The 27,443-nt window shown below is 35.6% G+C and overlaps 1 protein-coding gene across 1 annotated transcript in view; it reads left to right on the plus strand.

The window, feature by feature from the left end:
• The window catches only part of LOC121369797, a 46,054-nt gene that overhangs the window by 3,891 nt on the left and 14,720 nt on the right, over positions 1-27,443 (plus strand). Inside the window, exons 2-3 of the mRNA XM_041494870.1 lie at positions 311-456; positions 25,032-25,090. Coding sequence (XP_041350804.1) covers positions 342-456; positions 25,032-25,090 — 174 coding nt within the window. The 5' untranslated portion in view covers positions 311-341. The remainder of the gene's footprint in view (positions 1-310; positions 457-25,031; positions 25,091-27,443) is intronic.

Here is a 27,443-nt window from a genome sequence, read left to right on the forward strand (position 1 = left end):
ACATTTAGGTTACTCTTCACATAACATATACACATTTTTTTTCTATGTGTGGAAACATTTCAATTTTTTTGTTGACCTTTTGATTTGTGTTTACATTCATGAGCAGTTTGTTGAACTTTTACAAATGGAATGATATAAGTTCTTGGTGTGGTGATAAGAAACATTCGAAGCCTCTCCTTACAAACTATCACCTTGTGAAGCCATTTTGTTTTTCACCCATGATCAGGCTATCAGGAATTCAGTGTGGCGAGATGGGCGTGTACAAGAATTTGAAATGGCAAAACGGAAGTGTGACACTTTATTTCTGCAGGTTTCCCAAGCTGAGAAAATCCAATGGAGAAATGGAGTCAAAGGATGAAAATAAAGCCAGTCTTAAAGTCATTGTGATGTCACAGACTGACGAGGGATCTGTTGTAGACGAAATGGATAGCAACGCGTCGGCTGAAGAAAACGGTGGTAAGTAAGAGTTACACCGCTAAAGGTTCTGTGTATATTGGTGAAAGAATTATTAATATACAGAGTATGGCACAGAATTCTTTAAGTTGTAATTAGGTTACTATGGTATTGTCCATGGTTTATTTTTATTTAAAAAAAAATTTGTGTGGATTGAGTGTGCAGTAGAGGTTGACAGCAAACTGAGGTCAACTTCTGTCATCAGCCATTAATTCAGTAGCATAAAAGAAAAAAGGAATGTTTGACAACACCCCAATACATTGTTTAATCATTGGCCATGGAATTGCCCATGATTTGTGGGGGGGGGGGGGGGGGGTTGGAGGGGAGTTGGCGACAAAGTATTGTCACATTCTTTGACCTGCCATTAATTCTGTACAATAAAAGAAGAAAGGAATGTTTGACAACACCCCAATACATTGTTTAATCATTGGCCATGGAATTGCCCATGATTTGGGGGGGGGGGGGGGGGTTGGAGGGGAGTTGGCGACAAAGTATTGTCACATTCTTTGACCTGCCATTAATTCTGTACAATAAAAGAAGAAAGGAATGTTGAAGAACACCCCAGTACATTGTTTAATCATTGGCTATTTGTTATCTTAACAGGATATTTATGGCACATGGTCTAGAGAAAAGAAAGGAATGTTTTAGAACACCCCAGCACATTGTTTAATCTGTAGCTGGATAATGGGGAAAAACCCCACTATATTGTGATATGATTACTCTAATTAAATTACAAGTTTTTTTTATATACCAATACATTTTGTTTGACGAGGAGAATTGGGATAGTGTCTGAAAAATTAGGAACTTTGAGAAGTATTTTAGATCATTATGGAATTAAAATAGAACAGAATCACAAGCTGAATAACAGATGAGATAATTGTTTGTACATCTTTATTATTTATATCTTGAAAAATAATGTGCAATTTTCCATTGGTTTTGGCAGGTAAATTTCTATTTCATATACCGGTACTAGTTGTAAAGAATCGACTGCATTTCAGTTTTGCAGGCCGCTATATATTTCAAGCCCTGCACAACATTTGGTGTATATTAGCCATAAAGTCTACTGAAAGGTGGAGAAAAAAAAAACCCAAATGTGTATCTCGATAGCGTAGCAAGAACTCTGCTTCACACATGCACAATATTAAATTATACCACAGGATCCACTCCCAATTACCATGTTTGTGTTGTAACATACATTCTCAAATTCTAGTTGTAATACATTCTATATTCCTTATCTTGTTAAATAATGGCAACAAAAAATGTCACCCTAGCAAAATAAACCCCCAAAACAACAACCCCAAATCATCAGCTGTTAATTTGGTCAAAAAGATCTATGTTCACATTGCAGTACAACAGATAAAATATTAATTTTGTAAAGTTTTCGGATTTGTACTATAACATTTAAAATCTGCTATAAAAAGAGGAATTAGAGAATACTCAACAAGCTACAAGGCAATACTGGTTATCTCACACGAGTGAATTGATGTTGTCCTTCCTGAGCCTTTGACGAATGAAGGACATCAATTCACGAGTACAAGATAAGGCTCGGGCAGGACATCAATTCACGAGTGCAAGATAAACGGTATTGCTGAGTAGCGAGTTGGGTATTCTGTTTATTACCCATTTTCAATATTCATCATTTTATGGAAGATTTTCGAACGATACTTAAGTTGAGAACAAGAGGCAGAGTTGCATCATAGCTGTGACGTACTTATCACTGATGATATAAGTTAGTTGTTGGCATGACTTCCATAATGGAAACTATTCTTACACACAATTAACCGCCTACAGTGAAGCACTGTTTATGACGTCACAACATATGTAGGGGAAGAATTTTGTTTTCTTTCCCTAGGGAAAGATCACTTTTCTTTTCCCACTTCTCTCAGCCCATATGGGTAATAAACCAAAATGGCTGATTTTACAAGAGGCAACAGTTAATCTGGCTGTATTTTATTGTATACTAGATGTAACTCATACTTAGTATGGGAAAGTTTAGATGTGATCTTAATTGTGGCCTTACACTGGGATTTCCATAAAAAATATGACAGCCATGTAGATAGCCATCCCTAATTAGCCGAGGCTATATATACATGACCGCTGTGTATATAGCTACCTGTATTTTAAGTGACAAAGATGGCAGTGTCCATTTTCGTTGTATTTATACAATTCATCTTTGTACACAATATTTAGCATTATGTTTATATGGTAATCGACTAGACCTGAGCACAAAAAGATCTTTATGAAGTATGGCATTGTGTAAGTACAAAGAAAATTGTCAGCAGTGCTGATGAAAAGAAAAGAAGCGATCAGAACAATCACAAACTTTTAAAATGGTCTTGCGTATTATCTTAATAGATTGTTTTCGACATGGCATTCTTCTTTTCAAATGTCTGTTATAATTTTGTTCAAATAGATAGATAGATAGTTGGTAAAGAAAAAATCACAGACTATGTAAAAAGTCATAACTACATGTATATAAAGAATTAATGGACAAGTGTATATTTTATGCTGTGGTGATTTATAGACAGTTTCTCTGTACTTGAAGGTTAGGTTTCAGATTTATTCTTTAAGTTTATTACCTTTATATATCAATAAAATATATAACAGCTTGCTTTATATTATGTAGATTTGCATTTTATGTCTTATATCAATATGTTGCTACAATCTATTTTTATACTGAATGTAAGAAGTGTGTCACTGAACTGATAATTTTGGTGGCATGCCAAACGATTGGTCTCAGTAGAATTGTGGGAGAACTTTGTAAACTAAAGAGGTGTTGTAGTCTTTGAAGTGAATGATCCCTAACAAAGAAGGTATTATGGTTATCATATTCTTTATTGTCATAACTTAGTGTGTGCAGATATGTACCAAATGAAAACGACTGAGTGTAATTGACAGGGCTTTAGGTTTCATTAATTTGGCCACAACAGGCTTTTTGTCTATTCTTAGCACACAAAGTTTTTTTTAGCAGTGGTGGATCCAGAAAATCCAGTTGGGGGGTGGGGGGTGGGGGGCGGCAATGACATGAGGCAGAATGCCAATGGAACTTTGGGGGAGGTTTGGAGGGGATCGTAAAAAAAATGAAAATTAACATATAATAAAATTATAACTGTTGCAAAATTTGTGGGAGGGGCGGGCTCCTGGGGCCCCCTCCCCTAGATCCGCCTCTGTTTAGTGCAGTAATGTTAATAATAGCTGATAAAGAGTTGTACATATTCAGAAACACATTTTAAGTTATTTCAATCTAATTAAAGCTCAACATTTCATTGATGTTTAGGTGAAATGTTTTAAGTTATTTCAATCTAATTAAATCATTTCATTGATGTTTTGAAATGTTTTAAGTAAAGAATCATTGATGTTTAGGTGAAATTTTTAGTTTCAGGATTTACATTTTTTATGTTTTTACATTGGAATGATTTACATGTACAGCACAGGGGTGGGACATAGCCCAGTGGTAAAACACTCACCTGATGTGTGGTCGGTCTAGGATCAAAGAAAATCTAAATATATTTTTTTTACACATGGTGAGAATATTATTCATTATTTTTGATAACACATACTTGTTAACACATATTACAGACATACGACTGGCTGTACCTAGGTGATGACCATGTCACTAATATCCATACCACCCATTGGAAAAGCATGGTAGAAATCGATCACTAGATGTGATGTACAAGTTAATCTGAAATTGACTTATCTGTGATGAACATAGGTTTTAGTTGAAAAAGGCATTGAAATTTATTTTAAAACTGTTTTCTGAAGATATGTAAGAAATAGAATACTATATTCGTGTCCGTTAGAGACTGTTTATTTTACAACTCATTGCTTAAAAACTTATCCAATTCGCTTTTGCTCGTTAGATACATTTTTAAACAACTTGTAAGATATATACATATATTATATCCCTCATTTAATAATTTTTTCTCAAATTTACAGAAATATCGTACACTTCTAGTATTAATTAATCTACAAAGAGAAGACAAATGTTTTTTCATCTATTATCAGATAGTTTATTCGTGTGCTGTGAGGTAGGGGACGCATTTGTCTTCTCCGAACTTATTTGAGTTGGCCTTTATGAAGATTTAAACTATGCCCTAAGCACATTTGCACAGATTACCTCACAGTTTCTTCAAGCATTCATCAAGTTCAACACCGAACGGTGATCGCAAGCTGAACACTGCCCAGCATTCAAAGAATTGACTTGTGTTTCATAAATATGTTGCCAATTCGGGCTCTAAGCTGTGAAAATACACAGCTTGGTGGAAGCAAATGTCGCACATATTCTACGAAAGAATCTAAACAGTGTCTCCAGAAGTGATCAATATTGGTTTGATCTCCCTACCTTTGCTGTCTCTCCATCTCTTTTCTTGGCCTGGGAGGATGGCATATATTGAAGTTTATCTATTCAGTTTGTTCCTCGATACTGTGTACAATGCTCTTTTACATTCCTCCTGAAGTACCAAGTGTATGTAGTATGTACTGCATATTGTATTTTGAGGGGCTGAACTTGTGATAGAATTGAGGACGTGAAACAGTAAGTTGCTTTTGTAAATGGTGATTAAAAATAGTTAAAACCTGTAGCTACACAAAGGAATAGTTGAAAATGACTGCCTCAGACAGGTGGCCGCTAAATACAGGTTAACACAGATGGCTGCTAATATATAGGTTGTCACTAAAATATTGTTGTTTTTCTTTCTTTTCTTTTTTTTACCATCTGTACTTCTAATTAATGTATGTGAGCTCTATATACAGTAAAACAAGCATGTAGTTAAAGAGACTGCTTAACACAGGTGGCTGCTAAATACAGGTTGCCACTTTTATAGTTTTTAAATTAATTTTGTTTTTATTTTTTCACCATCTGTACTGCTAATTAATGGATGTGGGCTCTCTAGTTTACTATAAATTAACTTTTGAGATGTTTACTTATATACGGTAATTAAAAATACAGTAAAACCTGTTTTTAAGTGGTCAGAAATAGTTGAAAGTGACTGCTTTAGATAGGTAGCTGCTGAATACAAGTTGCCACTTTTAGTGTTTAAATTTTTGTTTTTTCTCTGGGTTTTTTTAACCATCTGTACTGCTAATTAATGGATGTGAGCTCTGTAGAATACTATAAATCAACTTGTGATATGTTTGCTTATATAAGGTGATTAAAAATACAGTCAAACCTGTCTTAAATGACTACACAAGGGTGTAGTCAAAAGCAACTGCTAAACACCGGTGGCTGTTGAATACAGGTTGCCTCTTTTAAAAAGTTTTGTTTTAATTTTTCTTGTTTTACCGACTGTACTGCTAATTAATAGATGTGGGCTCTCTAGTTTACTATAAATCAACTTTTGACAGTTTGCTTATATAACATGATTAAAAATACAGTGAAACCTGTCTACATGGATGTGGGCTCTATAAAGTTACTATAAATCAACTTTTGGCAGTGCTTATATAATATGATTAAAAATACAGTCAAACCTGTCTACATGGATGTGGGCTCTATAAATTTACTATAAATCAACTTTTGACAGTTTGCTTATATAACATGATTAAAAATACAGTCAAACCTGTCTACATGGATGTGGACTCTATACATTTACTATAAATCAACTTTTGACAGTTTGCTTATATAACATGATTAAAAATACAGTCAAACCTGTCTACATGGATGTGGACTCTATACATTTACTATAAATCAACTTTTGACAGTTTGCTTATATAACATGATTAAAAATACAGTCAAACCTGTCTACATGGATGTGGGCTCTATAAATTTACTATAAATTTAATCTCTTCTTCTTCAGAAATATAATGAAATGTATCTGAAAAGTATTAATGTAACCATTGGAGTCCATTCTCCTGCAAGTTTGTTTTCTTTTTTCATTTAATGACTACTTCATGTGATATATTTTCATAGTAGAGGGATCTACAACTTAGCTTACCCAGAAGATTTAGGAAGAAATGCATTACTAGATTTATTCTGCAATCATGTACAACGTAGGATGTCGAGATAAATAACCGTAAATAAAATGTGTTGAGTGCATCGTTAAATGAATAAAAATATAACTTTTTAGGATGGAATTACTTATGAGCAAAGTTGCTTATTTGTTTATTTTGAAGACGATTTTTATTTTAGAAATAAGAAATAAATTGCTATGTATAGTTGTGAAATAAAACAAGTGTATTCTGGTAGGCAATAAAGAACCTCAGCATTGTATACAAAGATTAGTGTGTTTTATAGCAACCTCAAACATGCAATATTAGCAATAACAATTGAAAATTGTATGGTGCATTTTCAGTGGAGTTCTGTATATTGCCTAATTTTGTTTCATTGGTTATGCCTCTGGTTAAATGCATGCACCATTTCCTGTTTACACTAATTCAAATGTACACTTACTATCCAGGCATGACATACATACGATAATATATATCTTTATTATAGATACCATATGTTTGATATTTTCAGTAGCTGATGGAAGGCTGTTCAATACTTTCACATTACTACTGAGTGAATCACCATCCTGCACATACACAATCTATTGTAATACATACCAACTGTTACCGTGTTAACAACTTTCAGTTTTTCTTTTCTTTTCTTTCTTATATTTAATTATGATGGTATTTTAATTAAGCAGCTTTCAGTTTATTTGTGTATTTATATTTAGTTAACATTCAAGCATGCTGTTATGAGCCTATGTTAATCAGGTTAATGATTAGTCAGAGAGAGGTCAATATGATGATCTTATACAGTTTCCAGCTGATTTGTGCATACATGTATGTATTTAATAACAGGTTGTGATGTAGCCCAGTGGCAAAGCACTCGTTTGATGCACAGTCGGTTTGGGATCAATCCCCATCGATGGGCCGATTGGGCTATTTCTCATTCCAGCCAGTCCACCAAGACTGGTATATCAAAGGCCATGGTATGTGCTATCCTGTCAGATATAAAAGATCCCTTGCTGCATCAGAAAAAATGTAGCGGGTTTCCTTTGATGACTACATGTCAGAATTACCAAATGTTTTACATCCAGTAGTCAATGATTAATTAAACACTGTACTCTAGTGGTATTGTTAAACAAAACAAACGTTTAAAAACTTTTTTTTAATAAAGATTCAAGCATGCTATCAGAGCACATATTGTCGGCTATGAAATTAATATTTAGTCAGGGAGAAATCATTGTGATGGTTTCAAGCCTGCTGCATTGGGACATAGCCCAGTGATAAAGTGCTTGCTAAATGTGCAGTTGGTTTAGAATCGATCCCAACTGATGGGTCCATTGGGCTGTTTCTTGTTCCAGCCAGTGCTACACATCTGGTGTAACAAAGAAAAGCTGTAGTGCATGTATGTAATATCCTGTTTGTAGGATGGTGCATATAAAAGATCCCTTACTGCTAATTAAAAAGAGTAGCCCATGGTGTGGCAGCAGGTTTCCTTTCTGTGGTGGGGGGGGGCGGGGGATGGGGCGTAGCCCACTGGTAAAGTGTTCGCTTGATGCGTTGTCAGTTTCGGATTGATCCCTGTCGGTCAGCCTGTTGGGCTATTTCTCGTTCCGGCCAGTGCACCACGACTGGTATATCAAAGGCCATAGTATGTGCTATCCTGTCTGTGGGATGCTGTATATAAAATATCTCTTGCTACTAATGGAAACATGTAGCAGGTTTCCTCTCTGAGACTATATGTCAGACATTTGTTCAGCTGATGATTAATAACTCAATGTGCTCTATTGGTGTCGGTACCGGCCTCGGTGGCGTAGTGGTTAGGCCATCGGTCTACAGGCTGGTAGGTACTGGGTTCGGATCCCAGTCGAGGCATGGGATTTTTAATCCAGATACCGACTCCAAACCCTGAGTGAGTGCTCCGCAAGGCTCAATGGGTAGGTGTAAACCACTTGCACCGACCAGTGATCCATAACTGGTTCAACAAAGGCCATGGTTTGTGCTATCCTGCCTGTGGGAAGTGCAAATAAAAGATCCCTTGCTGCTAATCGAAAAGAGTAGCCCATGTAGTGGTGACAGCGGGTTTCCTCTCAAAATTTGTGTGGTCCTTAACCATATGTCTGACGCCATATAACCGTAAATAAAATGTGTTGAATGCGTCGTTAAATAAAACATTTCTTTCTTTCTATTGGTGTCATTAAACAAATCAAACTTTTAACTTTTTAAGGCTGAAAGATGTGGGACTCCTGTCTCACTAGAGGCAGTGGGGACATTTTTACATTCTAGCATTGTTCTCCAACTTCTCTAAAACCAGGTTGGTGCAATGATTTGAACAGGATAATGACATACAATAAAATTTTCCTTAAAATTTAATGAATCAAATGATTACATACCTCACACTTATGTTTTATACATTTTATTATTATGACCTAGATTTGAAGACGAATAACAAAATTTTGTCAAGCATGGCAGGATCATATTTGAAAATGATTTAAGTTGAACAGGCATGGTAAAGATTAACTTATTAAAGGAGCTGCTTCCAACCCAAAGTAAGAAGTGCATATTCTCATTTGATCATTTGAGACATATTTTCTAGCACAAGTTGGAGTCTATACCCCCCAAGATGTTTTTGAACATTAGGCACATGTTAAATTCCAATATTCCATATGATGGTCACCTGTGGGCTTACAAATTTACAGTGCATAGTCACATACATGTACACTGAGTCACCCACTCCACAGGTATGATTAGGGGTGTGTAACCCGTGTCTATGACACCCCACATGGGGATGATTATCAAGCAGGCAGTGTAAGTTATCTGTGCCCTGGAAGGGGACAGGACGTAAGCCCAGTGGTAAAGCACTCGCCTGATGCAGGATCGGTCTAGGATCGATCTCCATCGGAGGACCCATTTTGCTCTTTTTTGTTCCAGCCAGTGCACCACGACTGATATATCAAAGGCTGTGGTATGTGCTATCCTGTCTGTGGGGTAGTGCATATAAAACATGTAGCCCTCTCTATGAATGTTAAAAAAATGTTTGTAGCAATGATTAATAAATCAACATGTTTTAGTGGTGTCGTTCAAAAACTGTGCCCTGGACTTAAATCATCTGAGTTCATCTGATATATTGAGCCTTCAAACTGGACTGAATTGTCTCATTCAGAAAGGAAATATTGCCGTGCCAACATTAATCTTTTTATAATGGATATTATATTTATGATGTCCCAACAACAACATAGAATGTCTGTGTCTCTCTATTATATGTTTGTGGTGTTAAAAAAAAAAGGAGGGAAAAAAGGAGAGAAATAGTGAAATTATCTGTATACTTGTGGCATATAAGTACAGTACCATTGAGACCATTGACAATGCATTAATGTGGGTTTCTTCCCATATTTGCAAAATCACTTAGCAGTTGTTAAACTGGGTCTTGTAGTTGTTGATTCCACAATACTGAGGTGTCATTGATTAAGCAGACATTTTTTACCTTTTCTTTTATCATAAAATATTATAATATTATACTAATGCCGTAATCAAACAGATCTGTCGTCGTAATCTGCCGTAAATATATTTTTTATTTTTAAAGTTTTATTATGGCTTAAAGGCAGGCTTACGTAGCTGGTGACCTACTAAAGACAGTCACATAGGACTTAAAACTGACTAGAGAGCAAGAGACAGTTGCCACTCAAAATACACTATTTAGGAAGCGGGGGATGGGGGTGGGGGCATGTGCCCCCCACTTTTCAGATATTTTGCTTTATATTTGCTTTATAATAGTGTAAAAGTGTGTAAATATAAAAGTGTGCCTCCCTACTTTTGGGCACCTTCCTACACCACTTATATGCTTTTTGAAAATCAGTGTCCTAGCCAGTGCACCATGACTGGTATATCAAAGGCTGTGGTATGTGCTCTCATGTCTGTGATGGTGCATATAAAAGATCCAATGTTACTAATGAAAAAATGTAGCAGTTGCCTCTCTAAGACTTTATGTCAAAATTACCAAATGTTTGACACCCAATAGCCAATGATTAAAAAGATCAACATACTCTAGTGGTGTCGTTAAACAAAACAAACTTTAGCTTTAATTGACTTTCTGATAATCAATCTCTCCAGCAGCTTCTGGTTTCCAGTTCCATCATAAAGCATAGTACATATACAACTATTCAAATTAAGAAATAGTGTCAACTATTTATCATAAAAGAAAGAAAAAATATAGTTTAATTTTCCATAAAATTATAGTAAAGTTTATTGCCCATCATTACAACTGGTTTAGAACTGCTTCTCATTTTCTACCGGGACGGGACATAGCCCAGTGGTAAAGCACTCGCTCGATGCACGGTCGGTCTGGGATCTATCCCTGTCCAGTGGGCCCATTGGGCTATTTCTAGTTCCAGCCAGTGCGCCACAACTGGTATATCAAAGGTCGTGGTATGTACTACCCTGTCTGTGGGAGGGTGCATATAAAAGATCCCTTGCTGCTAATCGAAAAGATTAGCCATTGAAGTGGTGACAGTGGGTTTCCTCTCTCAATATCTGGGTGGTCCTTCACCATATGTCTGATGCCATATAACCATACATAAAATGTGTTGAGTGCATCATTAAATAAAACATTTCCTTCCTTCCATCATAAAGCACAGTACATGTACAACTATTCAAATTAAGAAATTGGTGCCAACTATTTATCATAAAAAAGAAAAAATAGTTTAATTTTCCATAAAATGATAGTAAAGTTTATATTATAGCCCATCATTACAACTGGCCTAGAACTGCTTCTCATTTTCTACCATTTGCTTCCAGGTTAAAGGCATACTGTCACAGATTTAAGGACCTTATTTCTCTAAAAAAAATGGATAATAAATAAAAATTATATTAATTGAACTATGATGGAGTGAAATCCAAGTCAACCCTCTTAGCAATTTAGTTTTTGAATTATGGACCATTGCCATAATTCAATTAATTTTACAAAACATCATTAATAAATGGAGTATGGTGGTTATGAAGATGGTTGAATAAAGTACATTTAGGGACAAATCAAATTATTTTTGTTCAGATACATGTAATACTTTGTTAGACCATTAAATAGGTCAGTGGTCTAACAATATGCCTTTAAAATGTCAGAAGCAGAGAATGCTTCAGTACTTTGTTTTTTATGGAAAAATTAAATGTACAGTGAAACCTCTCTAAATTGGACACCGATATACCAAGTAAAAAGTCCAATTTTAAGGGGTATTCAGTTTAGAGGAGTTCTGTTCTGTACAGATATTTAAAAAAGGATTTTGGAAAACATCTGGTTTTGAAGTAATTCTGATTTACTGAGGGTGCAGGCGGAGAGGGAAGGTGATCTTGTTTGCAGCATTCTGGGGCATTTTGAAGCAGAAATTTGTTTTGATGACAGTGTTTTGTTTTTTATTATTAAAAATGAGCCTCAGTACCACTTCCAACTGCTTTGCAAAGAGAACATTGATTTTGCTCTTAAGTTTCCATTGCACCCACCTAAGTCCAGTTCCCCTTAAAGACATACTGTCACAGATTTAAGGACTTTATTTGTCTAAAAATGGATAATAAATAAAAATTACAATAATTGTTGGAAACCAAATCTAGCTATTGCATCACCGTAACTGAACCATGATGGAGTGAAATCCATGTCATCCATCTCGGCAATTTTATTTTTTTAATTATGGACCATTGCCATAATTAATTTATTTTTACAAAATCTCATTAATAAATGGAGTATGGTGGTTATGAAGATGGTTGAATAAAGTACATTTAGGGACAAATCAAATTATTTTTGTTCAGGTAATACTTTGTTAGACCATTAAATAGGTCAGTGGTCTGTGACAATATGCCTTTAAAAGGAAAGGAGAATGTGTTGAATTGTCGGTTTGTTTATCTTTGATATAATATGTACATGTAGGTGTGATATAAGAGCACTTTATATTCACAGTGTTGGCACACTTCGCTGTTAGTGTTGTTTGAATTTATTGAAGTAATTGTTACGGTCTGACCTGGAGTGTCTCAACTCATTGAGTTTTATGATATCTTCGACTATGAATGCGTAGGTACCTTGAAGAAGGTGTATATTTTTACAATGGTTTATGAGAGAATGTAAACGTTTGATATTCTGTTGACTTTATTGCAAGGTGAATTAAAGTTTGCTTACTTAACCCAGTATGTTGGTTGGCTGCTGCATGTAATACTGTGGTATCATTTTTATTCGTGGTGACCTAATTTTTGTGTAATTCATGGACGAGGGCAATTAACAAATTTAAGAATACAATGGAATTATAATACATGTACATGCACACTTATAATACAAATTCATGATACTACCTTTTTGATCCACAAATTTAAATACACAATGAAATGTATATTTTGGCAAAACCCCCAAATTTAAGCCCACGAAAATAAAGAAGTTTACGGTAAGTCAGATATGTCCTGTAATTTTAAGTTTATTTTTAAATTAAAAAATTTAAATGCTTGATAATGGGATATGGAATATTATGGGTATTACATAAAAACTGAGAATCCAAAATAAGGTCAGTCCCTTTAATTGATTAAAAAAAAAAAAAAAGAAAAAAAAAAAAAGATGAGTAATACTAGGGGTGGTTGATAAGTTCATGGACTAAGGCAGAAATACATGAGCTGCATATGTTTCACCGAATTCGAGTGCAGTTCAACTTGTTGAATGATTACACAGAATGTTTGAAGTTACTAACTTGAGTTGTTTTTCTGTTACATATAATTAAACATTGAGCATCGGTGGTTTCTGATAATATGGACAACATCAGCTATCGTGTGGTCATCCGCTACCTCGGTCTCAAGGGCTTAACACCCAAGGAGATCCATACATGGTGGTCACACTAGGGGAGGATGCCCCTTCATACAGCATGGTGAAGATGTGGGAAGGAAGGAAGGAATGTTTTATTTAACGACACACTCAACACATTTGATTTACAGTTATATGGCGTCAGACATATGGTTACAGACCACACAGATATTGAGAGAGGAAACCCGCTGTCACCACTTCATGGGCTACTCTTTTCGATTAGCAGCAAGGTATCTTTTATATGCACCATCCCATAGACAGGATGACACATACCACAGCCTTCGATATACCAGTCGTGGTGCACTGGCTGGAACGAGAAATAGCCCAATGGGCCCACTGATGGGGATCGATTCCACACCGACCACGCATTGAGCGAGCGCTGTACCACTGGGCTATGTCCCGCCCCTGTGAAGGTGAAGATGTGAGCTGCTGAATTCAAACATGGCAGGGAGAGTCTGGAAGACGACCCCCGTCCGGGAAGGCCAGTCACCGTCACCACACAGGAGACCATTGCCAAGATTCATGACATCATCATGGCAGACAGACGAGTAATGGAGCATTAATTGCCACGGAGTTGGGTATCTCCCAGGAATGCACCCATGCAGTCATCCACAACAAACTTCAAATGTCCAAGGTGTCAGCACATTGGGTCCTCAGTGGCCATGGCTGCTATCCAGAAATGTGGATTCAAACATGTCGAACACCCACCCTATTCTCCTGATTTGGCTCCCTCCGACTACTACCTCTTCCTGAAAATTAAAAAGGAGCTAGGTGGTTATCATTTTGCCATAGATGATGATGTTATGAATGCTGTGGACCACTTTCTGAGGGCCCAAAATGGCTCCTACACAGAAGGGATCCGTCTGCTCCATGACCGCTGGACTAAGTGTGTTAATGGTCTCACTACACAGATGTCATCGACCATTGAAACCCATGTTAAATTGCCCAACTTCAAATGAAGATTGCCAGTAGGATGGGTTCTCATTGGCACTAACAACATACACCATTGCGAACATACATTATATAAGCATTTATTTTCACTCCAAAATTGATAACATTTCCGTCTCAGTTTTTTGCTATATTACCACATCTGGTTGTAGTACGGGTCCGAACAGGTGGTTCATTAACTGATTCACTCCGGCTGTCTCTTGCGCTGTACACCCATGTCCCAAAAGGTTGATGCACAATATTACAAAATAACATGGGTAAAATACAGCCAGAAGGCTTACCATTAAACATACATATTGTTTTAATTGTTCACCATTTGCTAGAAGTAAATATGTGAACCATAATGTGTCACAATTAGGAACTATAGTGATGAATGAACTCTCACCCGGAAGTGATCTGTGTAGTGAGACCTAACCCATAGAGTGCTGCAGATGCGTATACACGTTCTAAGTCAAGTATTATGATGCCACATGGAACCGTTGTCATAGCGTCGCTGTGGTTTGACTGTTTTATCTACTGAATAATAGGTGCATAAAATACTCATAGACAAATGGCAGGTGAGAATCGGTGTTTATTGCAAAATAATTAAATTTTCTTTGCGTCTATACACTTTACGACCTGACGACGTCTGGTACCCAAAAGGACATTCGCGCCATTTTCGACTGCTGATCACGTGATGTCATTGTTTTCGTTTCCCTTTCCCAGTCGATTTTAAAAGAATGATATATTGATGTTATATCAGATGTTATAAAGCAGTTGATATTTATTACAAAAATGATCATAAAACAGCACGACAAGTACTATTTCGTTTTATCACAAAATATGTCAGTAGCGCCAGTCTATCAATGAATATCAGTGGTGGTGGTGGTGGGGGGGGGGGCTGTTCTTTCTTTCTTTTTAATTGTTTTTGTTGGGTTTTTTTTTTTATGTACATGTATTATTAATTCATTAAATTATTATTGTTGTACTTCATAAAAACTTCACTAAACTATTGTACGGTAATGCAGTGTAATCTTGCATGCGATTTACAGGCCTATATAGCTATTCAGAATTATGAATTGCCTAAATAAAACAAAATTTAATAATAATAATGGTGAACTGCATTTACTCTTGATACTGTTTCTCTCCCCAACCCCCATCACCCCATCAACTACCGGTAGATTATGTATTCTCAGAAGTTCGGGGAGGCCGACAGGACTGCTAAGGGGATTGCTTTGAACTTCCTCAATTTTAGGAACCAATCACAAAACCCGAACATGGCACGTCACACATATAATTATGGAGCGGCAAGGCGCTACATTTGCATTAATCCAGTATATGGGTGAGGGGGACAAAATTTCCTTGAATACGGAGATGTTTCTACGCCCGAAACCCTACCCTACACATGCGCCTTATCCGATGCAAATTTTCATTATTATATTTTAATACAGATTTTAAAAAAAAGAATAAAGATTTTTGGAAATAATCCCCTAACGTGGGATAAAAGTTTCTGTTCGTTTTATTTTCATCTTCTTCAAATGAATCCATCGCATTAATATCGCTAACTGATAAAAGTAGTTTCGTTTTTATAAAGGCAGTCAAATAATATTTGACACCCAAGATAAATTATTTTAATGATGAACACTACAATGTAGATTAAAATAAAACTGACATCGAATTTTTTTTTTAGTTTCCATGCTTTCGGGTTTTCCGACCGACAGTTAAATAGCGAATCACGTGACAATAAGTCTGACTTGGATATGCAAATTAGGTGTATCCTGTTTCGATAGTCAACGATCCGTTGTATCGTAGTTTTTAGTAATAGGTCTGTCCGATATAATACATTTACGGTAGAAGAATACAACTTTTTGTTTTAATTCGACCATTTTTGTTAACACATCGCAACACATCCAATGCGATATTTTCTGTGCGAGTTTAAGCAGACGATAAAAAAATTTCCAAATGGGGTGCATATGTTTCGTACTTTTTTCTTCATATTATTATTATTAAAATATTTTTATAACGTCTTTGTAAGTTAAAAGTAGTTATTACAGTAGTTGTAAATTAAGTGAAAACACTAATTAAAATGTGCAACTTCCTAATTTTGAAGTAATGTTCATGCTCATTAGGCTATGTCAAGTCATGTGGCGAAAAGCATGTGCGTGTTTGCACATGATTAATAGTTCTACTCGCCTCCCACCCTCCCCATATTGATATGTAGGGGAATTACATATCATGTAGGGGACCTACATATCATTATCAATAAGGGAAGAGCTGGAGGTGACTCAAGCTATTAGATTGCGTGTCGATCCGGTAAAAAATGTACATTTACCGTCAAGCAATGTTACTTTATTATTTACAATTGAATAATGGAACCATTTGACAAATTTTACCAGCCACGACGGAATCAAGTAGACATTGGTGGGGGGTGGGTGGCTAACAGATCGAGGGTGAATTGTTTTAGGGGGTTCGGGGGTTTACTTCCCCGTAAACTTTTGAAAACTAGATGGCCTGAAATGCAATTCCCTGCATTCTAGAAGTAAAATTCATCACTGCCTTGAGATTTACTACAATAATATATTTGATTCAGAATTATTGAGGGGGGGGGGGGGGGGGGGGGGGGCGCTAGAGCCTTAAGATTTACTACAATGTTATCTTTGATTCAGAATTATTGGGGTGGTGGTGGTGTGCCTGTTTACGTAACACTCTCAAGGTTACCAGTGTTTCTATAACACTTTTGACCGAAACATATTACAAAAATATAACTTGAAAGGTGTTGGATGATTAAAAAAAAAAGAATCCGGTTACTACATTTTGATATCAGTGGAACAGGCTCGCTGAAACTCGCCTGTTATACTGTTATCTAAACCTCACCAAATAACAACATTATCAACACTATCAAAACGTAGAAACCTGATATTCTGTATTTTATTGTGATGGTGGTCTCACAGGAACAAAACGTTATATGTGAGAGCAGGTATTAAAAGTGCAAGATTTTGCATTACGTATTGTTGACTGGCCACAAACATCAACAAAACATTTTTTTTTTCTATTTAAAGACACCACTAGAGCACATTGATATATTAATCATAGGTTATTGGATGTTAAAATTTATTATTATACAGAGATCTATTCACTGATAACCTATGACCTACAAAGTAATATGTGCATTAGTTAGTTTGCCTAGTTTGAAGTTCATAAGGTAGCAGTTTAAGGTCAATTTCTTAAATGGTTCCATAAGAAATACATTGACAGTTGATTCTTTCTATTTATTGTGACCTTGACATCTGACCTGGAGACCCCAAAAGCAAAATATAGATTGGTGATGCATTGTAGAAGTTTTATGTCAGTTTGTTTATCAATTTTGTAAGAAGTTGTGAGAAATGCCCAACAATTGTGTCTTTTTTGTTAGAAATGCCCAACAATTGCCTCTTTTGTACGTGACCTTGACCGTTGACCAGATAATCTATGACCTACAAAGTAATATGTACATTAGTTAGTTTGCCTAGTTTGAAGTTCATACGGTAGAAGTTTGAAGTAAATTTCTTAAATTGTTAGGTATATCATCAATGGGAAACTATTGTTTTCATTATTAACTATGTACATGACCTTTGACCTCATGATCTTCATATTAATCAGATGCATTCTTGTTGTATAAGGGTCTGTTTAACAGACAGAGGATTATAATAACACTATTCAATGATTTTGGTAAAAGTAAACCTTAAATTTGGCAGTTACCCAATTTGCAGTGGTTACCATGGTGACAGATTTTTAAAATTATAAACATTAAGTTAATTTAAAGGACATTTAATATTCTTATGGTATGTGTAATTTGAAGAATAATTAACAAAAAATGTAGCAACAGTAACTTTTAAAACTAGTTGATGCTGAAAATTGCGATGAAATAAAACTGATGGTACTGATCATTTCATGCCATTTTTGATCAAATAAAGGTGTTTTCTGGGGGGAAAAACATTCAAATCATAAATATAATTAATAAATAAAGATATAGTCTTATATTAAAAGAACTTAATTTCTAATTATTTTTGTTATTAAGTATTATCAAAAAAAATATATTTTGAATGTTTTTACTTGTTGCCATGGTAACATAAATAAAATAGTTTACTTTAAAATATTGTAATTGAGTAGCCAGTCCATCACAGAATATGTGTGCATAATTTCATTTTAATATGCCAACAATTATGAGAGATGTCATCAAAAATATATGATAGGTCAAATTCTTTAAAATTTCTAAAAACAATGCAGCCTGATAAGACTATGTTGAAAAATTACTGTATTTGATTTTCTAAAACTGACTACTCCTATCTTAGGCCATGAACTTATCAATCACCCCTCGTATATGTTTAACTTAGTAAAATGTCCCAAACTTATTCAGTGTATAGTATATAATATTAAACAAACATTCCTGTTCTTTCTGGTGTTTACCAAATATCCCAGGCAGCTGATGCATTCCCAGGATCATTACTTGGATATATATATTTCACCCATAAAATGTTGAGCAATTTATGATTGACATCATATTTGTTTTATTGCAAAGAGATGGATGTCTGTTCTTGTTCAATTTATGGTACTGATATTTTTGGGGTGTTTTGGCACAGACGTGTGTTTCATAATGGCTTTAGATTGCTCTTATACCTAAAATATCCTAAATAAATGTGCCAAAATTAAGTACATACATGCTGACCTCAAAGTATTTCACCTCAAAACGACTGAAATGTTATGCTTCAGTTACATTAAAATAATTTTAAATGCATTATATGCACCATCCCACAGACAGGACAGCACATACCATGGCCTTTGATATACCAGTCGTGGTGCACTGACTAAAACAAAAAATAGTAGGGAGATCTAAAGCCCTAATGATATATTATTGATATTGTTGAAATAAGTCGACATACAGTTGGAAAAATGATTTATAAAAAAAAACCCACTGAAGTTGTTTAATTTTTTATGGGGAGTGTATAAACTTATATCACAGCTTTGACAGCTTTAGGTAGTACTAAACCAAATAACTTCCGGCTGGGTCAAAGTGCGAGGTGCACCGAACTTTTGATAGAGAAGTGAACACCACAAGTCCTGTGATTGGTTATAAATGTGAGTGTGTTGGTTGTAAAAAATAATAGTTTCATCTGGGTAAAAAAAAATTGCAATTTTATTTCATCTAGTACCAATGTGTCAAGTAGCCTTGTGCTTGAAACATGTATGGGGTACCTGTAAAAAAAAGTACTCGAATTTTGTGCGAAACTAGGGTAGACATAGATTCTACCCGTTATCTCAGAAACGAGCAGCTTGACCCCCATTTTTTTCTGATTCACTTTAAGTGTAAGGGGTGGTAGTATTTATATCTGTGGCGTTTATGTCGGTTGATACGTTGCAGGTAGGAGTTTTAGCCACATATGTTACTATTGTCGTCTATGGGATTTGATTTGGTAGTATACACCCTTTAACAGCTGTTCATTGTCATTGTATAGTGCTGTTTATCTTAGGTTATGATATTGGCCTTCTGCAACCTAGTAGCAATATGCTGTAGAGTGATGAATCATTTAATAAGCATTCCACTTAGCATGTGTTCTGTAATAGCCCATTGTTACCCTATAGCCTCATTAGTGAAGTGGTTATGCTATCAGCTTCACAGATCTGAACTCAAGTGAGTACAGAAGTACAGTGGACTTTGTCCATCCCGGCATCTGTCTAAACCGGCATTCTGTGTAAACTGGCTCAGTTTTAAAGTCCTGTCCAGCTACCGTTAATTTACTAGGAATAAAACTCTGTCTACACCGGATGCTGTCTATTATGGACTTCGGATGCAAGAACAAAAGAATGGTTCATGTAGTAATTAGCTTGTGATCTTACCTCTATTGTCTGCCATTCGTCACTTTTTAAACAAAGATGGCAGTCCCCCAGTAATAAGGACACCAAAGACTATGTTAAGAAATAATTGTGCCTCTTTGAAGGCTTAATAAGTTAATAAACAATGAACCACACCTGTTGTAACGGGTGTAGGTATCAAATAAATTGGATTATTATCTGTATGTGTTCATACCTGCATTGCATCATACCAACCTGTTTAAAACAATAAAACTATAAATTCAGACCTCTGTTTCATGTAATTTTAATCAATAAAATAATGTTATTTATTCTGCTTGTTGTTTTAAATGTGTTCTTGTTTGAACACACATTTTTATTATAGTCAAATATTAATATCCCTCTTTCAAAAGTTGGGACTGAACTTGTGTCCCAGCCCGCTTCTTACTTTAAACTACATGTGTATAGTTATTTTTGTGTCCAATATTTATTATTATCATTATTATTATTTTGGAGAAATTTGGGGTGTGGGCAGAAGGAAAGAAGAGTGAGTAGAAAAGAGGGGGAAGATGGGGCGAAGAGAGAGACAGAGAGAATGTAAAGTTGCTGCCACCACATATGGTACTCCTTCCAAAAAAGGGGCGGGACATAGCCCAGTGGTAAAGTGATCGCTTGATGCACAATCGGTTTAGGATCGATCCCCATTGGTGGCCCCATTGGGCTATTTCTCATTCCAGCCAGTGCTCCACAACTGGTGTAACAAAGGCTATGGTATGTACTATCCTGTCTGTGGGATGGTGCATACAGAAGATCCCTTGCTGCTAATCGAAAAGAGTAGCCCATGAAGTGGCGATAGCAGGTTTCCTCTCTCTATATCTGTGTGGTCCTTAACCATATGTCTACCACCATATAACCATAAATAAAATATGTTGAGTGGTTAAATAAAACATTTCCTTCGTTCCAAAAAGCAGCAATAGATGTGTTATCAAGTTTGCTTTGTTTAACGACGCCACTGGAGCACATTGATTTATTATCCATCGGCTACTGGATGTCAAACATTTGCTAATTCTGACATATAGTCTTAGAGAAGAAACCCGCTACATTTTTTCATTAGTAGCAAGTGATCTTTTATATGCCCAATCCCACAGACAGGATAGCACATACCACGACCTTTGATATACCAGTTGTAGTGCACTGACTAGAACGAAAAATAACGCAACGGGGATCGAACACAGACAAAACGCACGTCAAGCAAGTGCTTTACCACCAGGTTACATCCCCCTCTAATTTGTTTAGAAGGTAGAGGGTTAAAAGAAACTACAGACCTGTAGGAATGATATATCAGGTTGGGTTGGGGTGGGGTTACAGACTAGAGGTGGGGAACAAACAATAATTTTATGTTTTTTCATATATAACATGTAGTTAAACATTAATTTTTTTTTAATTTGGGCATAATGTAGTGAGTGTAGGCCACTCCAAGCAACTCCAAACCCCTGCTACTATGACCCTAAAATATTTTTCAGCATATTGTAAACTTCAGCAGTGTGTACTGTATGCTGTTTGCTTTGTGCTGGATGCCAGGAAGCTGTTGATGATAAGATAATCATGTTCAGATGAGCACGGTCACATTCCTAGACAATAAACAGGCCAGTGTTCCTGCATGCCAATGTAAAGACACTGTCCTAACTTGATGTTATTTCCCCATTATTTGTTATTTGTTCAACTCTCCACAGTTACCTTTGTGACACTGTTTACCCTGCAGTGGTTGTGTGGCCTAGGCACTATCGAAATGTGTTATAACTAGCATGATTACATTGAAGAATTTTATAACATTGTTTTGATTGACATTCAATTTCAGATAACACATTTATAGTTTACACATGTATGTCCTCTATTAGTATGGGTAGGTCATTTTGGATTGGTTGGAATGAGAGATTTAAACCAAATATGTTATTGGGGAAATGGAATCTCTGGCCATTATTTGTTGTGGGTGCACTGTGTTTTTGTTTTCCATTACTTGAAATTCAAATTTTGGATAGAAAATAGGTTGTAACTAGCACAACATTGAAAGTAAATAAATCAGTAAAAAAAAAAATAGTATTTAAAGGGACTGGCTAACAGAGACATTTTAATCAATAAAATTGCATATTAAATACATTTTGTTCTGTTTAAAATATCAGTGATAGTATATTAAATGTGTTTTTGATTGCTCAAGTATTTGTACTAGGTAAAACTTCATTTTATATCCTAATATAGAACTATATATTTTTTATCATACATACAAAATTATTGGGAGACCACATTCAGCTTGGGTCACTTGCAAGTAGAACAACCAGGAACACATTCAATATATAGACACTGATATTCTAATCAAGGGCGGGACGTAGCTCAGTGGTACAGTACTCGCTTGATGTGTGATTGATCTAGGATCGAATCCCGTCAGTGGGCCCCATTGGGCTATTTCTCATTCCAGCCAGTGCATCACAACATATCTACGGCCATGGTATGTACTATCCTGTCTGTGGGATGGTATATATAAAAAATCCCTTGCTACTAATGAAAAAAATGTAGCTGGTTTCCTCTCTATGACTGTGTCAAAATAACAATATGTTTGACATCCAATAGCCAATGATTCATAAATCAATATGCTCTAGTTGTGTCATTAAAACAAACAGTGGGAATGGGAATTCTTTTAATGTGCCCATATCCAAAAATAGATTCAGGCAATCCCATTCCAGATCTGACCTCTTGACATCACCAGGGGCCAATTTCAGCGTGGGAAGGTAAAACAAACTGATGTTCTAATCAAGAAACTATTTAAATGTAATTTTTTATTTATTAAAATATTTTATTATAACCATCTTACAATGGCATCAAACTCAGGACAGTCTCTTATTTATATTTGACCCTGATTTACTTAAACTAGGTTTAACAACTTAATCTATGGTACAAGTAGTTAACAGGTTAAAACCCAACCACAAACACCATGTACATGTAGCTGTAATAACAGCTAACTGCATGCTGTAATAAACTGGTTATGTCTTAAAAAGTCATGTCAGTTTGACACAACCATTGCCCCTAGGAGAATGTTTTCATCTTGGACTTAAGTGATTTAATAGATACCGGTATTAGTTACTTGTATAGAAGTCAATAAATTACATAATGTGTGTGTATATGGATATTAGTAATAGCCTTTATGTGCACCAGGTGCTGTATGGCTGGTTGATGCTTGTTATTTCTGGATTTGGACGGATTACATATGTCTGCAAGTCAGGTATAAATTTACAAAGCATGCATGGTGCTGAAATAACATCTGCAAGCCAGAGCATGCATGTGAAGTCACACTGTGATAAATCTATCTGATACCCTTGGCTTTATAATTTGTGGCATTAATCTAAGATGTCCGGTGTGGAAGTAACCTGGGTATGGTACTGAATGTATTAATGCAGGTGCATATGTCTTGTGTACATTGGTGTGAAACGTGATACACCTCTTACTTAGCTCAAATGATATGGTTATACCTGCACTGCAGTCATGGAAAATAACACACATAGGTACAGATATGTGTACAGACGACCAGTGCTTGCATGTTGTTCCAGAGGTTTGTGTTTAAGATATTTTAATTCTGCCTCACTGTTACGAAGTAAAATGGCGAGATATAAACTTGTATTATATTTCCAATGGCGATAATGCTATCAATGTTTTATGTTTGGATCCATTTCTCGCAAACTATAAGTCCTATATCAACAAAACTTGGTTTATGGTTGCACTTATGGGTGTTCAGCACAGTCAACAATTTTTTTTTATGGTAGTTGAGACATTTATTTCTGGTTGAAACTTAGTTTCTTGCTTAGAATATTAATTTAGATACATCTGGTGACAGTCAGAGATTCTGCCAGAGGGTAAAAGGTATGGCGCCATACCCAAATGTTTTTGGAAATTTGTTTAAGTTGACCTTTTGACAAAATTAATTACTTTGATCATTACTGTATGATTTTCTTAACCCTGACCCTAAGCTTAACCCATTTTCTTTCTGAATGAGGCCCCCCATACCCACTGTTGACTGTGGTTGCATTCAATTTCATTGTGCCATACCCAAAAATGTCTTTCTGGCAAAAACAGTAATTAATGTCTATAGAAGCTCAGTGTCTTCATGTGACCATCTGTGATGCCCCAGAATTTTGGTGTTTCTGCATTTTTGCAAGTGTTTTTTTTTTAGGAGAAACTAGTCATGGCTCAAACTGTAAAGAGTTTTGTTTCAGTCAGTTGCCAGATATGTGGGACATTTACTTGTGGCTATTCTCATTTAAACAACATTTTTATTAGCCAACTACTAAATGTTGTAGCCTCTTTGTATAAAACTGGGTTACTTTGGCTATGGGCAGAGTGAACCATGGTAGTAAATTGTGGGAATGTGTGACAATTAGAATGCTTCAAATGGACACAAACATATTAAGTAAGCATTTGCTCCTCTCCAGATAAGATTTTAAAATTTGGGATTGCAGAGTGCCAGACAAATTTGCAAGTGAATATATACACTCAGCTTTAAGGTAGATATGGCTAGATGTGAGAACTGACTGTTGTCACTATATTATTACAAGTAAGAATCACTTGTGTAGTGGCAACAGGGTTTTTTCTCTCACGATCTAAGTCTGATACAAAATGTCAGTATTGTAAACATTTTACTCTGATGTCATTAAGCAAACATTCCTTTCCTTGTTTATGTAACATAACTAGTGTATGAAAGGCTGTGGTATGTGCTGTCTTGTCTTTAGAAAAGTACATATCTCTTGTTGCTAATGGAAAAATGTAGAGGGTTTCCCCCAAAAACTTAATACCAGAGTTAACACATGTGTGATATCCAGTAGGTTATGATTGATTAATGTGCTCTAATGGTGTCATTAAACAAACCAAACTTTTAACTTTTTGTTTGTATAATTATAACATCTGATGCAATAATGTTATTCAGCTACATTGTATTACATTTTGAATTGTGAGTCTGATTTTATTTTTTAAAAGCCCTACCCACAATGTTGCTTTTAACTTTATAAACTGTTTTTGTTTATTTTTACAGAAAATTCAGACTGTAGTAGAAGCAATGAAAATATCGGCATGGAGCAGCATTTTTCTGAGGTAAGTGCATGCATGATCCCAGAGACAGGATAGTATACCACAACCTTTGATATACCAGTCATAGTGCATTGGCTGGAATTAAAAATATCCCAATGGGGCCACCAATCGGGATCAATCCTAGACTGACCGCGCATCAGACGAGTGCTTTACCACTGGGCTACGTCCCTCCCTTTTGGCATTATCATCGGTATACGTTTCACTGCTAATTTCAATATCTGGAAATTAGCATATACATATATCTTGTTTTAGAAATAAACTCTTCATATACTTGTACACTTAAACACCTCAAATCTGAAACCTTTATCACCAAGTAAAATGTCCAGTTTCTCTAGAGAAGTATTTGTTTGTAATTTAATAAGATTCCAGTAAATAAAAGAGAAAGACTGAGCTTTATTTCGTTAACTGATGATGTGAAAAATATAACTATTTACCAGTTAGTAAGTACAACATACATTAATTAAAGAAAATAAAGAAAAAAACATATATGTGAAAGTGCAATATATACTTCTTTGGAAAATAAAACTAACTTAAACTAAGGTAAAGTATAGAACAATGAAAATACACTGAATTAATTTCATAGTAATTTGAGTAGATATTTAAGACAAACATAAATAATGTGACACTAACAGCAAAATTATTGTTTACGGGCCACCAGTTGCATTGTTGTTCTGAATATATGTATTGTGTGCATGTATCTTCATTAAATTCATTAATGAGATATGTAGAGCAGTTTTGTTGAATAACTGTGCTTTAGTTAGTAGTGGCTAACTGGGAAGTTGTCTCACATGTGGGATAGATGCCAGCTGGGTACTAGTCCAGCACTGAGTGTGTATGTGTGTCATTCTGTTCTGTTAGTTTTCTTGTAGGAAAAGGAACAACTCAACACATTTTAAACTATGGTTATTTGGCGTCTAGCATATCGTTATTTTAACATTTGATCAATAAAGAGAAAGAGAAGAGACTTATTGCCACCATATAGGCTATGCCTGTCAATAAAGCAATAAGAGGTATTTATATACATGTACTTCTATGAACAGGACACTACAGGGTGTATACTACCAAATCAAATCCCATAGAAGATAATAGTAACATATGTGGCTAAAACTCTTACCTGCAGCGTATCAATTGACATAAATGCCATGTATATAAATACTACCACCCCTCACACTTGAAGTGAATCAGACAAAATTGGGGGTCAAGCTGCTCATTTCTGAGATAACGGGTAGCGTCTATGACTACCCTAGTTCCGCACAAAATTCGAGTACTTTTTTTTTACAGGTACCCCATACATGTTTCAAGCACAAGGCTACTTGACACACTGGTACTAGATAAAATAAAATTGCATTTTTTTTTTACCCAGAGGAAACTATTATTTTTTACAACCAACACACTCACATTTATAACCAATCACAGGACTTGTGGTGTTCACTTCTCTATCAAAAGTTGGGTGCACCTCGAACTTTGACCCAGCCGGAAGTTATTTGGTTTAGTACTACCTACAAGTAAAGGTACCATCTATATCATATGCCTTTAATGTACTGGGGCGGGACGTAGCCCTGTGGTAAAGCAGTTGCCTGATGTGTGGTCAGTTTAGTCAATCTCTGTCGGTGGGCCCAATGGGCTATCTCTCGTGCATGACTGGTATATCAATTGAAATGGTATATGCTGTCCTGTCTGTGTCATATAAAAGATCCCTTGCTACTAATGGAAAAATGTAGCAGGTTTCCTCTCTGAAACAAAATGTCAGAATTACCAAACGTTTGACATTAATAGCAATGTGCTCTAGTGGTGTTGTTAAAATTTTTAACAAACTTTAACTTTGATGTACCAGATATGTGGCTCGGGATAGGACAAAACAAAACAAAAATTCATTGGAGACAATCGATCCTGTGGCCTATCACACCTCAGGCAAGTGCTCTAGCACTGAGCTACATCCTGCTAAGTACTATAGAAAAACAGAATGCTTTGAACTCTGATTTCACACAATACTGTGTTATTAACATAGAAAACTGATGGACTTAGTAAAATATAGTTCAGCTGAGAGATGTTCCATTGATCAGTTACAATAAAAAATTGATTGGTTTGATTCATCCAATGTGATGATCGATTACAAAAATCAATAATTGATTTTTTAATGTGGGAAAATGTTAACTGTAATTGTTTCTACAATTTACATGATGGAATTGATGTAATATGTTGGGGTTGGGGTTTGTTTTTATGTGTACATAAAGATTTTTTTTTTTTTTTTAGTTATTAAAGGTAAAATTAGCAATATGTAGGGTTTATCACAGTGAACCTGACAGTAGGTTCTATTCATGATATTTATAGGGATAATTCAAATCCTTTTGTTCCT

This window comes from Gigantopelta aegis, chromosome 4, assembly GCF_016097555.1.
Source record: "Gigantopelta aegis isolate Gae_Host chromosome 4, Gae_host_genome, whole genome shotgun sequence".
In the NCBI taxonomy this organism is placed as follows: Eukaryota; Metazoa; Mollusca; class Gastropoda; order Neomphalida; family Peltospiridae; genus Gigantopelta; species Gigantopelta aegis.